This window comes from Chiloscyllium plagiosum, chromosome 4 (assembly GCF_004010195.1).
Source record: "Chiloscyllium plagiosum isolate BGI_BamShark_2017 chromosome 4, ASM401019v2, whole genome shotgun sequence".
NCBI lineage: Eukaryota > Metazoa > Chordata > Chondrichthyes > Orectolobiformes > Hemiscylliidae > Chiloscyllium > Chiloscyllium plagiosum.
The window spans coordinates 51,024,246-51,039,028 of record NC_057713.1 but is presented as its reverse complement, the minus strand read 5'-3'; the positions used below and the strand labels follow the sequence as shown (position 1 = coordinate 51,039,028).

At 40.6% G+C, this 14,783-nt stretch overlaps 1 protein-coding gene across 1 annotated transcript in view; it reads left to right on the top strand.

Annotated features, from left to right (window-relative positions):
* LOC122549039 (myosin regulatory light chain 2, smooth muscle minor isoform-like) overlaps nt 1-14,783 on the top strand; it is a 26,871-nt gene that overhangs the window by 10,121 nt on the left and 1,967 nt on the right. The window contains exons 3-4 of the mRNA XM_043688204.1: nt 7,854-8,055; nt 12,712-12,873. Coding sequence (XP_043544139.1) covers nt 7,872-8,055; nt 12,712-12,873 — 346 coding nt within the window. The 5' untranslated portion in view covers nt 7,854-7,871. The remainder of the gene's footprint in view (nt 1-7,853; nt 8,056-12,711; nt 12,874-14,783) is intronic.

The window sequence follows — 14,783 nt, the reverse complement described above, 5'->3', positions numbered from 1 at the left end:
CCCCATGTCTGCGTGGGTTTCCTCCAGGTGCTCCCATTTCTTCCCACAGTCCAAAGATGTGCAGGCTAGGTGAATTGGCTATGCTCAATTGCCTGCAGTGTTAGGTGCATTAGTGAGGGATGAATGTAGGGTCTGGGTGGGTTGCTCTTCGGAGGGTCGGTGTGGACTTATTGGACCGAAGGGCTTGTTTCCATGCTGTAGGGAATCTAATCTAATCTTTAAACCAAGGAAATATGCCTAAATAGTAAAACCATAGCTAGTACTGTGCTTGTAACCAGTGAACGCTCACAGAAATGTGAATAAACTAGTGAAGGTAGCTTGAGGTCTGTCCATTGTGGCCTTCGTTGAATAGCTCTAACAGTTACCAAGTCTGTGTTCAGATTGGTTAGGATATATTTTCATTCACGTGCATTGCAAATATCTTAAGATTGATTATCTGTATGTAACTTGACTCACTGAACTGGAAAGGTCACTTTCAGACATTTCATCACCATTGTAGGTAACATCAGTGAGCCTCTGGTGAAGCACTGGTGTTAGTGGCCCACTGTTTAGGTTTCCTTGAGTTGATGTCTCCCAAATGGATTATCTCCCAAACTCCCTGTTTGCCACTACTCTTAAGCTGAAGTTTTGCATGTTCCCTAGGCTGCAAGCTTAAGTTTAAGAAATTGGCTGCTGTAAGGTCTCCATTATTAATGAACATTGTGATACTTGGCCAAATGGGATTCAACCTGCTAGGAAAACTAGAAGCCAAGTTAGCTTGAGCCTCACTTGTTCTTGTGACTACCTTGAGAAAGCAGGTTGTGATCAGCTTTTGAATGGCATACATGGTGATTGTGAGCAATTCCTATTAATGAAGTTGTTTTTCTATTCATCGTCATGGACTTTATTGAATGTTCAGGGGTAATCTAACTATAATTAACCAAAATGCTTTTAATTGGTATTAAAGGTAAAGCACAAGAGCAAGTTTGTTTTCAGTACTTTCCAGCCCCATAAATTTGAAGTAGTTTGTAGGAAAGTACAGCAACTGAATATTACTTTGAATCTCTCTTACTCTATACAGTTGAGCAAAATGATCACTTTTGATATTGCTTGATGAATATATCAAAAACTTGAGTTTTCTTAACCACTTTTTGCCGTGGGGTCTTGTCAGCTTTGTGCTGTACAATTGAGAAAAGTGAGTTTGATCTCTGGCAAGTAGTTACAAGCATCTTAACATAGAACATAGAATAGTACAGCACAGAACAGGCCCTTCAGCCCACGGTGTTGTGCCGACCAATGATCCTCGTGTATGCACCCTCAAATTTCTGTGACCATATGCATGCCCAGAAGTCTCTTAAATGTCCGCAATGACCCCGCCTCCACCACTGCTGGCAATGCATTCCATGCTCTCTCAACTCTGTTTAAAGAACCCGCCTCTGACATCCCCTCTACTTTCCTCCAACCAGCTTAAAACTATGACCCCTTGTGTTAGTCATTTCTGCCCTGGGAAATAGTCTCTGGCTATCTACTCTATCTATGCCTCTCATTATCTTGTATACCTCAATTAGGTCCACTCTTCACCTCCTTTTCTCCAATGAAAAAAGTCCGAGCTCAGTCAACCTCTCTTCATAAGATAAGCCCTCCAGTCCAGGCAGCATCCTGGTAAATCTCCTCTGAACCCTCTCCAAAGCATCCACATCTCTCCTATAATAGGGCGACCAGAACTGGACGCAGTATTCCAAGTGCGGTCTAACCAAAGTTTTACAGAGCTGCAACAAGATCTCGACTCTTAAACTCAGTCCCCCTGTTATTGAAAGCCAAAACACCATATGCTTTCTTAACAACACTGTCCACATGGGTGGCCATTTTAAGGGATCTATGTACCTGCACACCAAGATCCCTCTGTTCCTCCACACTGCCATTCTTAAATGAATCCAGAGACTGGGCCTTCTGTTAAGATTTGTCCAAAACCTTTTAATGTAGCTTCCATTGACTTTATATACAATGAATGCTTGTGTTCTTGCTGCGACCTGTTCCTTCGTGTTGTAGCATGGATATTTTACAAACATGATCATGTCATCTCACCTTAGCAATAGATGTTAACTAAGGCTGTTTTGATAGATACAATCTGGAATTCCAAAGTGAAAATTAAACCTTGTATGAGGGAAGAAATCACTTCAGCTTGATTTTGTCCCCTTCTTTGTAGATTCAGCAGAAGTTGATGGAAAAGAATTTGAAAAATCCAGTGTTCCTGGTCTCCTAACAGTTTCTTTGAACTTTATATATTTTATTTTATATTCTATATTTTTCTTGGAATCCTGGTGAAACTTGTGAAGGGTTTGTAGTAATTTAGGCATTTGGATCTAGTAGAAGAAAATGGGTGTTACTTATTTTTTCCCCTCTTTTTTTTAAAAAAAATAAGAAAATGCCAGTCCTTGTGATACAATGACTAGATCCCACACTTGTCAGGAAAGCAACTGATTGCAGGACTGTCATGTTAATGAAAAGGAGTTTATACTGTCTGATTTAGTTTAGATTACATTACAGTGTGGAAACAGGCCCTTCGGCCCAACAAGTCCACAGTGACCCGCTGAAGCGCAACCCACCCATACCCCTACATTTACCCCTTACCTAACACTACGGGCAATTTAGCATGGCCAATTCACCTGACCTGCACATCTTTGGACTGTGGGAGGAAACAGGAGCACCCGGAGGAAACCCACGCAGACATGGGGAGAACGTGCAAACTCCATACAGTCAGTCGCCTGAGGCGGGAATTGAACCCGGGTCTCAGGCGCTGTGAGGCAGCAGTGCTAACCACTGTGCCACCATGCCGTCCACAGATGAAACAAAACATTTAAGGTTTAATTTTGTTTACATTTCCTAAGAATTTAGGATTGAGGAAGTTGCTTCATTTCAGAAGATGTAGAGTTGATCGTGAAAGCAAGTTTGTTTCCTTCCTGGAAGGAGTCAAGTGAATAGTTGGTTTGCAAATTTTCCATACAAGGTAAATTTGGTAAGAAATCTTTAGCTTATTAGAACTGATATAATTTAAGTTTTCATTTATGAAAAGTTCAAGTTGGCAAATATTTTGAATAGTCACTTCAGTCCATGACCTGAACTGGAAGGAATCAGTTAATCAGAGCCTTCCATTCTTGAGCTAAGAGTCTAATGTATTTTGACTGTCTGTGACAGACCTAAAAGCAATGCTGGGAATTGTTTTTAACTATCAGTTTCCTTTCGGAATTTGACTTGTCTATTAGTACCATCAGCTTGGAGGATCGTGCTTTTGTACAAGCAATGACCAGAAGAATATGCTAGTAATCAAACCATCTACTGATTTGCACCATTTTAGTGTTGGGTTAGTTTTATTCTGAACAGCATAAAATATAAACAACTAGTGATGGGCTAAGACTTCCACAATTTTTTTTAATATAAAAGCAGAACATTTCCTTTTTTTTAAAGAAGTGGCAAAACTGGTTAGCATCCAAGCTAAAATCAGGAATTAAAATGGTATCAAAGTCTGATAAAACTCCAAAAATATGAAAGGATGGGAAGGAGGAATTGAAAGAAATTAACATTAGTTTCACCAACACCATTTCTCTACTAAAAGGATTAAAAGCAGATGAATGCCCAGGGCCTGATAAGCTGTATCCCATAGTAGTTGAGGAAATGGCCCTAGAAATAGCAGATGCACTAATGGTCTCTGCCAAACTTCTAAAGACATGAGGAAAAAGTAACTACCCTCCAATCTATAGGAAGTGTAACCCCACTGTTTGAGGGAGGCAGAGAAATAGTGAAAATTAAAGACAGGTTAGCTTGACATTGGTAGTGGGGAAAAATACACTATTCCATTCTAAAGATGCGAAAGCAGAGCACAATAATGACAAGATTGTAAACTTATGCTGATTGTTCAAAGGAAACTTGTGCTTGACAAATCTGGCATTTTGAGGATGCAACCACTCAAATGAAAGTATCAGAAGTTAGCATGCATAATTGAAATGCTGGAATTGGAGGTCACGTACCAAAATGGATTTAAAAACTGTTTAGCAGACAGGAATAAATGGATCTTTTGAGTGGCAGGCAGTAATGAGTAGTGTACCACAGGGTTCGTTGCTTGGAACCCAGGCATTTGTTTATACAGAGGAACTTCGATTATCCAAATGTCAGATTATCCGAAGGGGATCCAAAAGGTCCCGATATAAGCATTACATCAAAGCTGTTTCAATCCTGATGGTGTCTTTTGTTTACAGATACGACAATTTAAAAACACAGCTCACTGAAATGTTGCTGAGAACAGCCCTGGACAGTCCACGCACATCTGTAAATGACGACTGATCGATCTCCACCTCTTTTTTTTTTTTTTTTTCCCCCCCCTTCCCCAGATAATCTCTCCAACACTGTCCTGTACAGAGCAAAGGTGGAACCTGTCAAAATGTGTGTGCATGTGCCATTTGGAGATTTACCCCACAAAAGCAGCGGCAGTCTTGCTGTTGGTGTACAGTCTGGCTGGCCCGGGGGTGTGGACTGGGCTGGTGGTGGGGGAATGGGAGCAGACGGGGCTGGCGGGGGGGTGGGGTCTTGCCCGCAACGTGTTGCTGCCTCATCTTCCAAACTCTCTTGATTGGGTTTTCCACTTGGAGTTGAGTCTACAGTTGTGGGGGAAGTATTGAATCAGACTCGCTTTTCAAAAAAAGGTTTCTAATCTGCCTGCTGAGACCATTGTTTGTAAAATCATTCATAAGCAATAGAAATTGAATGGTACCTTTTCATGGGTTATTTTGTTGAAGACAGACTTTTTAATAAAAGTGAGGCCTTTAGTAAACAAAACTGTGCAATTATTATCCTCAATTGACTTTGCCTTCTGACTTGAGTAATTGCTTACCATCTGGCTTTACGTCAGTGCCAGTGTTCTTCCATCTTGAGCTCTGCTTGAGCACAGACCAAGTCAGCAGTTAATGTGTGTTGCATCTTTTGGATATAACAATCTAAGGTTTTATATCGTGAGTAACAAATTCCTTAACTATACATTGAACAAAAGGTTTCCTAATGTCTGATGCCACATTGTTGCCACTACAACCATAAATTAATTATTTTCTTTTCAAGACCTTTCTCTGAATTGCCTGCTGTGTAAGCCGATTGTGCTGGTGTATAATAGAAGCAGGTGGAATTTAGATAGTCCCATGGAGGTTTTTTTGTTTGAAAAGTTCGGTCAATTTTGGACAGTGACCTAAATACCAAAAATACCTGTGTTCAAATAAAGTATGTGATTGTAGTCCAATGCCTGGGAGAAGACCTGTAGTGCAACAGGATAAAATGTTTATCTTCATTTTATGACAAGCAGTACATATGCAGGCTGTTAATTTATTAGGATATTGGAACAAGTTCATTTTAAATTCTGAAGAACCTGAGGTTCAGTTCAGAAGAGGAGTTTTTCACTTGGGAAAGCATTTTTCTTAGTTATGGGGAATCTGTCACTTCAGAAGTGGTTTCTAGTTGGTCAAATTCCAAGCAGGAGGGTTTAGATAGAAATCTTAAAGATGTTAATTTTGATGGCCTAAGCTTTCAGTTCGAAGGTTCATGCCTGTGGACTCTGAAGGAATTGCAAAAATGTCTCTCCCATGGGAAAGAATGAAAACATAGGTTAATAAAGATTTGCAAAGCTAAAATTAAATAATATTGCTTGGATTGTAATTCTAGCATTATAGCAGCTTGAAGCTTTTTTGATGATCTTTTGAACTGCCTCTGTTTTATATAATGTATATGCTAAGAGTATCTGCATGTTCATAAATGTTTTAGTGACTAATAGATGTTTATCAACTGGAATATGATCTATTGAGCCAGGTATTTTGGGATCTGACCTGTTGAGTATTGCCATCAGCTGTGATCATAACACTGAAACAAGGACTATGTTTCAAAAGTATTTGGCTGTGAGATGCAGAGACCAATTAGTTCTAAAAGCAGGCTGCTTCCTGTTTTCAAGCATTTTACTTTTAGCCTGAGACTCTTTTTAAATTTCGCAATGCATTTTTTTAGAGGGTAAATTTTTAATCAACTATTGGAATCAGGTGAGGCTCTGAATTTCTGTAGTAACAGAATTAACTTTGGCAGATGGCCAGTTGATCTGATCAGACAAATAGCCTTCTGTTAAACCTTGATATTCTGTAAGCGTAGAACTAATAATATATATTGAAGTTGAGTTCTAGTTTACCTCTGAAAGTTGACTTTCCAATATCCTTATTTGAATGTGGGAAATTCCAAGTAGAATTTCCCGATGTCCAGGATTTATTAACTGGAATTCATCCTAAATAGCAAACTTGCTGTGTGGCTGCTTTACCCCTTTCCTTTTTTTTGTAAAGAACATAATAGTATTTTGGCTAAGGTATTGTTAAAAGTTTCTACTTATCAAAATAACAAATTTGTTTGCGCAGATTTAAAGGTAAACTATTTATTCTAAAACTTAAGATTTACAGAAGCATGAAGGTGTTCTACGTCTTGTGCAAGCGTGGGTAAACTGCTGCATCTAACCTGCTCAAAGAAAGTTATAGCAGCTGGTAGTTAGCAGAAAGGTCCCTTAGAGAAAATGATTGAATACTTGAACTTCAACTCAAATTTAGTTTTTGAAAATATTGTAAGTAATCAGATTAAAGAATTGTTATACAGTGCCTTATAGCCAGAATGTTTTCCAAAACAAATTGCTTTTGAAATTCAGTCAGTTCTGTGAAGCCTGGGTATTGAATAATAACATAGTTGGTTCCAGGTGTTCAGTGGATGTCTCCTGTAAACCAAAATCCTTGGTTTGAAATCTTCCTGCATTGTTTCCTTAATACTAGATGATGAGCTTAATACTAGTCGGAGCTACAGCCATTGAGGGGATTTTGTAGTTACTTTCCGATTTAAGATGGCTATAAACTGGCTTGTGTCTAACTGCGTCCCTACTTAAGTTTTGAACAGCCAAGTTATTGTGCTGGTGTGGCTGATATGCAGCAGTTGCTCAAACAACTGGTGCCTCCAGAATACTTACCTTTTATTTGTCTAGTATGTGCAGAAACTACCACTTATGGCCGCTTATGCTGAATGCCTGCCTTCTCTTTCGTCGTCTTCTTTCTCTTTCCTCCTTGCGCCCCCCCCCCCCTCCCGTGCTTGATTTTGCACTGTTATTAGTGGGAATCAATTTACAACTGTTATGGGGGGCCTTTGTTAAAAAATTGACTGTGTGCTTCATTACAGAGCACCTCGCAACCAAAACATGACTGCATAAGTTATTGACTTGGTGTCTTGATTTTGAAATCTGAATAATTCCAGCATAGAATGCAATCAAGGTTGTGTATCACCTTCCTATTTCCCAGAATTTTTAGGTCTATGGTACATTTTGCACTTCCTTGTAATCTTGAACCATCTGTGTTAAACAAATTGTGGGTACGTCAGATGGTGTAGTTCTATTCCTTTGAAATAACTTCAAACCTCGTCAAATTAATCTGAAAGTTTGAGTTTGGTTTTTTATATAGCAAAAGAAATTTTGTTACTGCCCATGCAGCAGGGTCATTGTTTCAGCTGTTCTACAGATTAATTTTGGACAGTGTGTAAATGTTTATTTCGTACCGTTACTGTCACTTTCCTGTGACTTTTGTGGAACCTGATGTGAACTGTTTCTGGTGTTCCTTAAACAAAAAAATTGAATTTTTTTCATTCAGTTATCAAGTATTAACTTTGAAGATATTAACTTAAACTGAGCTGCATCCAGATTTTTTTTCTGTCCATAATCTAATTTCTCAAATAAATCAGAGCTGCTCAATGCAGCAGGTCAGGCAAAATTGAGATTCGGGTCAATGTTCTTTAATCAGAAATTAGTAATCTCAATTGCTTTTTCCTAGATAAAACACCTAGCCACCATGTCGAGCAAAAAAAGCAGAGGAAAGACCACCAAGAAGCGCCCTCAGCGTGCAACTTCCAATGTGTTTGCCATGTTTGATCAGTCACAAATTCAGGAGTTTAAGGAGGCCTTCAACATGATCGATCAGAACCGTGATGGCTTCATTGATAAGGAGGATTTGCATGACATGTTAGCTTCACTTGGTAATTACTTGTAATATTCATTAGCCATAGCATGAATGTCCAAGGTTTTGCAAATTAAGATATTTTTAGCAAAAGTTTTGAGTCTGTCTTCACGAGACATGATACAAGTGATGTCTCAGAAATAGCTGTAAGTCAGGAATTAAAAGTGAGGGAGGAATTCAAGGCTACAAATACCAGGGAAATAAGTTTGAAGATTTGTAGCTCGGGTGCTCGTTGTTGTGGTTCTGTTCGCCGAGCTGGGAGTTTGTGTTGCAGACGTTTCGTCCCCTGTCTAGGTGACATCCTCCGTGCTTGGGAGCATCCTGTGAAGCGCTTCTGTGATGTTTCCTCCGGCATTTATAGTGGTTTGTATCTGCCGCTTCCAGTTGTCAGTTCCAGCTGTCCGCTGCAGTGGCCGGTATATTGGGTCCAGGTCGATGTGCTTATTGATTGGATGAATGCCATGTCTCTAGGAATTCCCTGGCTGTTCTGTTTGGCTTGTCCTATAATAGTCGTGTTGTCCCAGTCGAATTCATGTTGCTTGTCATCTGAGTGTGTGGCTACTAAGGATAGCTGGCCGTGTTGTTTTGTGGCTAGCCATGAAACGACTCAACCAGCTATCCTTAGTAGCCACGCGCTCAGATGACAAGCAACACGAATTCGACTGGGACAACATTACAAGCCAAACAGAACAACCAGGGAATTCCTAGAGGCATGGCATTCATCCACAGATTTAATCAATAAGCACATCGACCTGGACCCAATATACCGGCCACTGCAGCAGACAGCTGGAACTGACAACCGGAAGCGGCAGATACAAACCACTACAAATGCCGGAGGAAACATCACAGAAGCGCTTCACAGGAGGCTCCCAAGCACGGAGGATGTTACCTAGACAGGGGACGAAACGTCTGCAACATAAATTCCCAGCTCGGCGAACAGAAACACCAGGGAAATAAATCTGAGGGGTGCTGAGTCTCGGGTCCTCGTCGATTTCATCCTAGGGTCATAAAGGCTGTAGCAAGTGAGATGGTTGGTGCATTGGTTTAATGTCCCAAACTCATTAGATTCAGGCAAAGCCTCTTTAGATTGAAAAATAACTAATGTAACTCCTTTCATTCAAAAATAAGGGAGTTAGAAAACTACAGGCCAGTTAGCTTCCGTCATTTAAAAAATAGCTGCTGCTTGAAAATATTATAACAGGGCAATTTGAATGAGTTCGAGGTAATTAGACAGTTAACATGGATTTGTCAAAGGGAAATTAGCTGGTTTATTGGCTTTAAGCCGTTTGTACTGAATGAAGAGGAACCTATGGAGGTCTTTATTTTTCCAGAAGTCTGTGCTGTATCAAATGATGAAGAAAAATAACACTTGGATAGAAAATTGACTGGCTAACACGAAGCAGAGTAGGAATAAATGAAGACCTGTTATTGCAGATACTGGAAATTTGAAACAAGATCCGGTAGCATCTGTAGTGAGTAGCAGGGTTAATGTTTTGAATCTGGTATGACTCCTCAGAACAGGGAACTAAGAGTAAATGTATTTTTGCAAATTGGCAGCATGTCATAGTGGGGTCGGCAGGGTTCGTGCTGGAACCACAACTTTTTACAAGCATATATAAACAGTTTGTGTGAAAGGACTGGAGGTATGGCAACTAAATCTGCCAATCTGAAAGGTAGGTCATTAAACTGAATTGTGAAGAGGGCACGAGCCTACAGAGGGATGTTAGGTGAGGGGACAGTGATCTGACAAATGGAATGCAATATAGAAACGCAATATGCGTGGGCAATCATGTGAAATTGTTGTCTTTGGAAGAAAGAAGCATATTATCTAAATGTTGTGGTTACAGAGCTGTGATGCAGAGATCTAGGTGCTCTAGTGCATGACTCTACAGGTACTGCAAGTAATCAGGAAAGTTAATAGAATGTTACATTTTATTTAGAGGAGTTGCATGCAAGTGGAGGGAGGTCATACTTCAGTTATACAAAGCATTAGTGAGATTGCATCTGGGGTACTACTGGTTATTCTACTAAAGGAATGCTGTTAGTTCAGACCAGTACAGAATGTCAGATGTACAGCATGGAAACAGACGCTTTGGTCCAACCCGTCCATGCCAACCATATATCCCAACCCAATCTAGTCCCACCTGCTAGCATCTGGCCCATATCCCTCCAAACCCTTCTAATTCACATACTCATCCAAATGCCTCTTAAATATTGCAATTGTACTAGCCTCCACCACTTCCTGTGGCAGCTCATTCCATACACGTACCACCCTCTGCATGAGAAAGGTTGCCACTTAGGTCTCTTTTATATCTTTCCCCTCTCACCCTAAACCTACGCCCTTTAGTTCTGGACTCCCTGACCCCAGGGAAAAGACTTTGCCTATTTATCCTATCCATGCCCCTCATAATTTTGTAAATCTCTATAAGGTCACCCCTCAGCCTCCGCTCCAGGGAAAACAGCCCCAGCCTGTTCAGCCTCTCCCTATAGCTCAAATCCTCCAACCCTGACAACATCCTTGTAAATCTTTTCTGAACCCTTTCAAGTTTCACAACATCTTTTCGGTAGGAAGGAGACCAGAATTCCACACAATATTCCAACAATGGCTGAACCAATTCCTCAAATGAGTGAATTGCTTTGAGGAAAGGCTTGGTAAGCAATGCCTGTATCCTAGAGTTCGGAGTCCGAGGTGACTTAGTTGAAATGTATAAGATCCTGAAGGACTTGATTGGGTTGATGTGGAAAGGATGTTTTTTCTTGTGCAGGAGTCTAGAACTGAGTTAAAGATGGATCCGGGTTGAGATTTTTTGAATTTCCCTTCCTCAAAAGGCAGTGGATGCAGGATCTTGTGATATTAAGGCAGAAGTAAATTGACTCCTGATTCCCAAGGGGATAAAAGATTATCTGGGTGTGCATGACTGTATATGAAGGTTAAAATCTGTTCAGCCATGATGTTGAATAGCTGTGCAGGCTGAAATGGTCAGATGACCTGCACTTGTGTGTTCCATCTTCTGGCAAATATTGCAAGATTGTGTTCATTTTGCATTACCAGAATAGTGCAACACATTGCCATGCACATTAGAGACATACCTACTGTTAAATGACTTTCATTGAAGTAACAGGTGTTTGCTCAATAGTTTCTACATTTGTCGTACAGGAATGCATTAGAACTAGATGAGGTTTGACTGGAATGTAATTGAAATCCAGTACAAGTTGGTGCCATTTAAGAAAGGTGGTAAGGCTAAGCCAGGGAACTAAAGACCAGTGAGTCTGATGTCAGTGGTGGTCAAGTTGTTGGAGAGAGTCCTGAGGGACGGAGTACGTGTATTTGAAAAGGCAAGGGACAGTCAAAATGGCTTTGTGGGGAAAATAATGTCTCTAATACTTGATTATTTTTTTTTAAGTAAGAGGATTGAGGGCAGAGCAGTGGCCATGATCTATATGGACTTCAATAAGGCCTTTGAAAAGGTTCGCCATGGGAGACTGACAAGGTTAGATCTCATGAAAAAAAGGGACAACTTGCCATTTGGATACAGAACTGGCTCAAAGGTAGAAGACAGGGTGGGTGGTGGAGGGTTGCTTTTCAGACTGGAGGCCTGTGACCAGTGATGTGCCACAAGGATCAGTGTTAGGTCCACTGCTTTTTGTCACTTGTATAAATGATTTGGGTGTGCGCTTAGGAAGTACAGTTAGTAAGTTTGCAGATGATACTAAAATTGGAGGTGTAGTGGACAGCAAAGGTTGCCTCAGATTACAGTGGGATCTTGATCAGATGGGGCAATGGGCTGAGGAGTGGCAGATGGATTTAATTTAGATAAATGTGAGGTGATGCATTTTGGGAAAGCAAATCTTAGCAGCACTTATTTAATAGTAAGGTCCTAAGGAGTTTTGCTGAACAGAGACCTTGGAGATCAGGAAAGTAGAGTTGCAGGTAGATAGGATAGTGAAGAAAGCGTTTAGTATGCTTTCCTTTATTGGTCAGAGTATTGAGTACAGGAGTTGGGGGGTCATGTTGTGGCTGTATAGAATATTGGTTAGGCACTTTTGAATATTGCATAAAAATCTGGTCGTCTTTTGGAAGGATGTTGTGAAACTTGAAAGGGTTCGGAAAAAATTTGCAAAGATGTTGCCAGGGCTGGAGGATTTGAGCTATGGAGAGAGGTTGAATAGGCACCGGTTGTTTTCCCTGAGGTGTCAGAGGCTGAGGGGTGACCTTATAGACGTTTACAAAATCATGGACAGGATAAATAGTCTTAACCCTGGGTTGGGGGAGTCCAAGACTAGAGGGCATAGGTTTAGGGTGAGAGGGAAAAGATATAAAAGAGACCTAAGGGGCAACTTTTTTACACAGAGGGTGGTACGTGTATGGAATGAGCTGCCAGAGGGTGTGGTGGAGGCTGGTACAATTGCAACATTTAAGAGGCAGTTGGATGGGTATATGAATAGGAAGGGTTTGGAGGGATATGGGTTAGGTGCTGGCAGATGGGACTAGATTGGGTTAGGATATGTAGTTGGCATGGGCAAGTGGGACCCAAGGGTCTGTTTCCGTGCTGCACCTCTCTGACTCTAAGTTGATTGGGACTACATTAACTTGTGTTATATTGAGGGTTTCTTTTCCCTTCCCTTGTGTTTCTTGTATGGTGGTGGACCATTTTAACCATGAAATTTTCTGCAGGAAAGAACCCAAATGATGAATACCTGGAGGCAATGATGAATGAAGCTCCAGGGCCTATCAACTTTACCATGTTCTTGACCATGTTTGGTGAAAAGCTGAATGGGACAGACCCTGAAGATGTAATCAGAAATGCCTTTGCATGTTTTGATGAAGAAGGAACAGGTAAAGAACTGTAACTGACACCATGTATAAGGATCGCAGGTTTATGTTTTAGTGATATTATTACTGTCCCTCTAAGCTTTCCAATCTAGATATTGGAGTCTGTGTTTTAATACCTTTATCACTAAGTTTGAGATGTTTGGGATGAGTAGGGCTGAGTGTGCTCCACACACAAATACATCTTTTCTATCTTAATGGTAGGCTCTGCTTGTTTTGTATGTGTAGTGTTACAATCAAGATAGGAGTGCACTCTATCTTACTCAAATCCCACTGGTTACAGCATAATGTTAAATGTTTTACCCAGTTACTGGTCTGGGTGTTTATAATCTTTTAGGTCTCAAGTAAAAAAGCCTTTTGAGGTTTCCTACCATTCCTGTTTATATTTAATTTTATAAGCTGATATGAAAGTATAAATGCTTAAACCCCTCCACTCGAAGAAAGGAAAATGTGAAAACCAATTCGCTGCAAAGATTCACTTGGGAAAAACCCATGTGCTCAGGTCATTAAGCAGGTACAGTTGTCTCTGGTATCTTCAGATGCAGCCAATCTGGAAATAACCAGGCTAATTCTCTTGGGCTTCTTGATCAACTTAATTTGCATTTAATGTGGGTATTCCGGTCACTGAAGGATTTTTTTCAAACTGCAAAGCTGGGCTGGGTAGTTTTACTTTAGCAGACTGGATGTCCAATTACAACTGCATAACTTTTTAAACCAATACCACCATTCTGGCAGTCATAAAGCACTGACCTCCAGCAAATGGCTGAAACCTTGGTTTTCAAGTAATATTCTTATTTTAATTCTCATGTCTAAAGTAATCTTATTTTGAAGAAAAAATAAAATCTCAGCATCAGCAGAACTTTAAATCATTTATTCATAATCTTTGCTTTTAATTACAGGACTGGTGTTTTGAAGTCTCCAAAACATTGGCTGAATATATTCTGTATTTATTTCATGGTATAGGCAGAGTATAAAGTTATTTCTGAAGCCTTTCAATTAGCCCTTCGGCCTAAGGCAGTTCCTTGGCTGTAATGTGTGCATGCTGTAGAATATATATACCTTGGTGTCAGGAAAGCAATTGTGGCTGAGAGCTTTTATAGTAGATTAAAATCCTGCTCTGCTGCTATTCTTCCATCTTCAGTCCCAAGTCAAAAAGGCTAGGTATCAAGGTTTAGATTTGCATATGTTTCTTGCTAGATTAATGTTCAATAAGGTCGTCCTGTACAAGTTAAACTAAACCAGTAAAACCAGAAGAGGGTTACCTCAGATTACAACAAGATCTTGACCAGATGGGCCAATGGGCTGAGAATTGGCAGATGGAGTTTAATTCAGATAAATGCAAGGTGCTGCATTTTGGGAAAGTAAATCTTAGCAGGGCTTATACACTTAATGGTAAAGTCTTAGGGAGTGTTCTGAATAAAGAGACCTTGGAGTGCAGGTTCATAGCTCCTTGAAAGTGGAGTCGCAGGTCGATAGGATAGTGAAGAAGGCTGCTGTGGTTCTGTTCGCTGAGCTGGAAGTTTTTGTTGCAAACGTTTCGTCCCCTGGCTAGGTGACATCATCAGTGCTTGGGAGCCTCCTGCGAAGCGCTTCTTTGATGTTTCCTCCGGTGTTTATAGTGGTCTGTCCCTGCCACTTCCGGTTGTCAGTTTCAGCTGTACGGTGTAGTGGTTGGTATATTGGGTCCAGGTCGATGTGTTAGTTGATGGAGTTTGTGGATGAATGCCATGCCTCTAGGAATTCCCTGGCTGTTCTGTCTGGCTTGCCCAATGATAGTAGTGTTGTCCCAGTCGAATTCACGTTGCTTGTTGTCTGCGTGTGTGGCTACTAAGGATAGCTGGTCGTGTCGTTTCGTGGCTAGTTGATGTTCATGTATGCGGATTGTTAGCTGTCTTCCTGGTTGTCCTATATAGTGT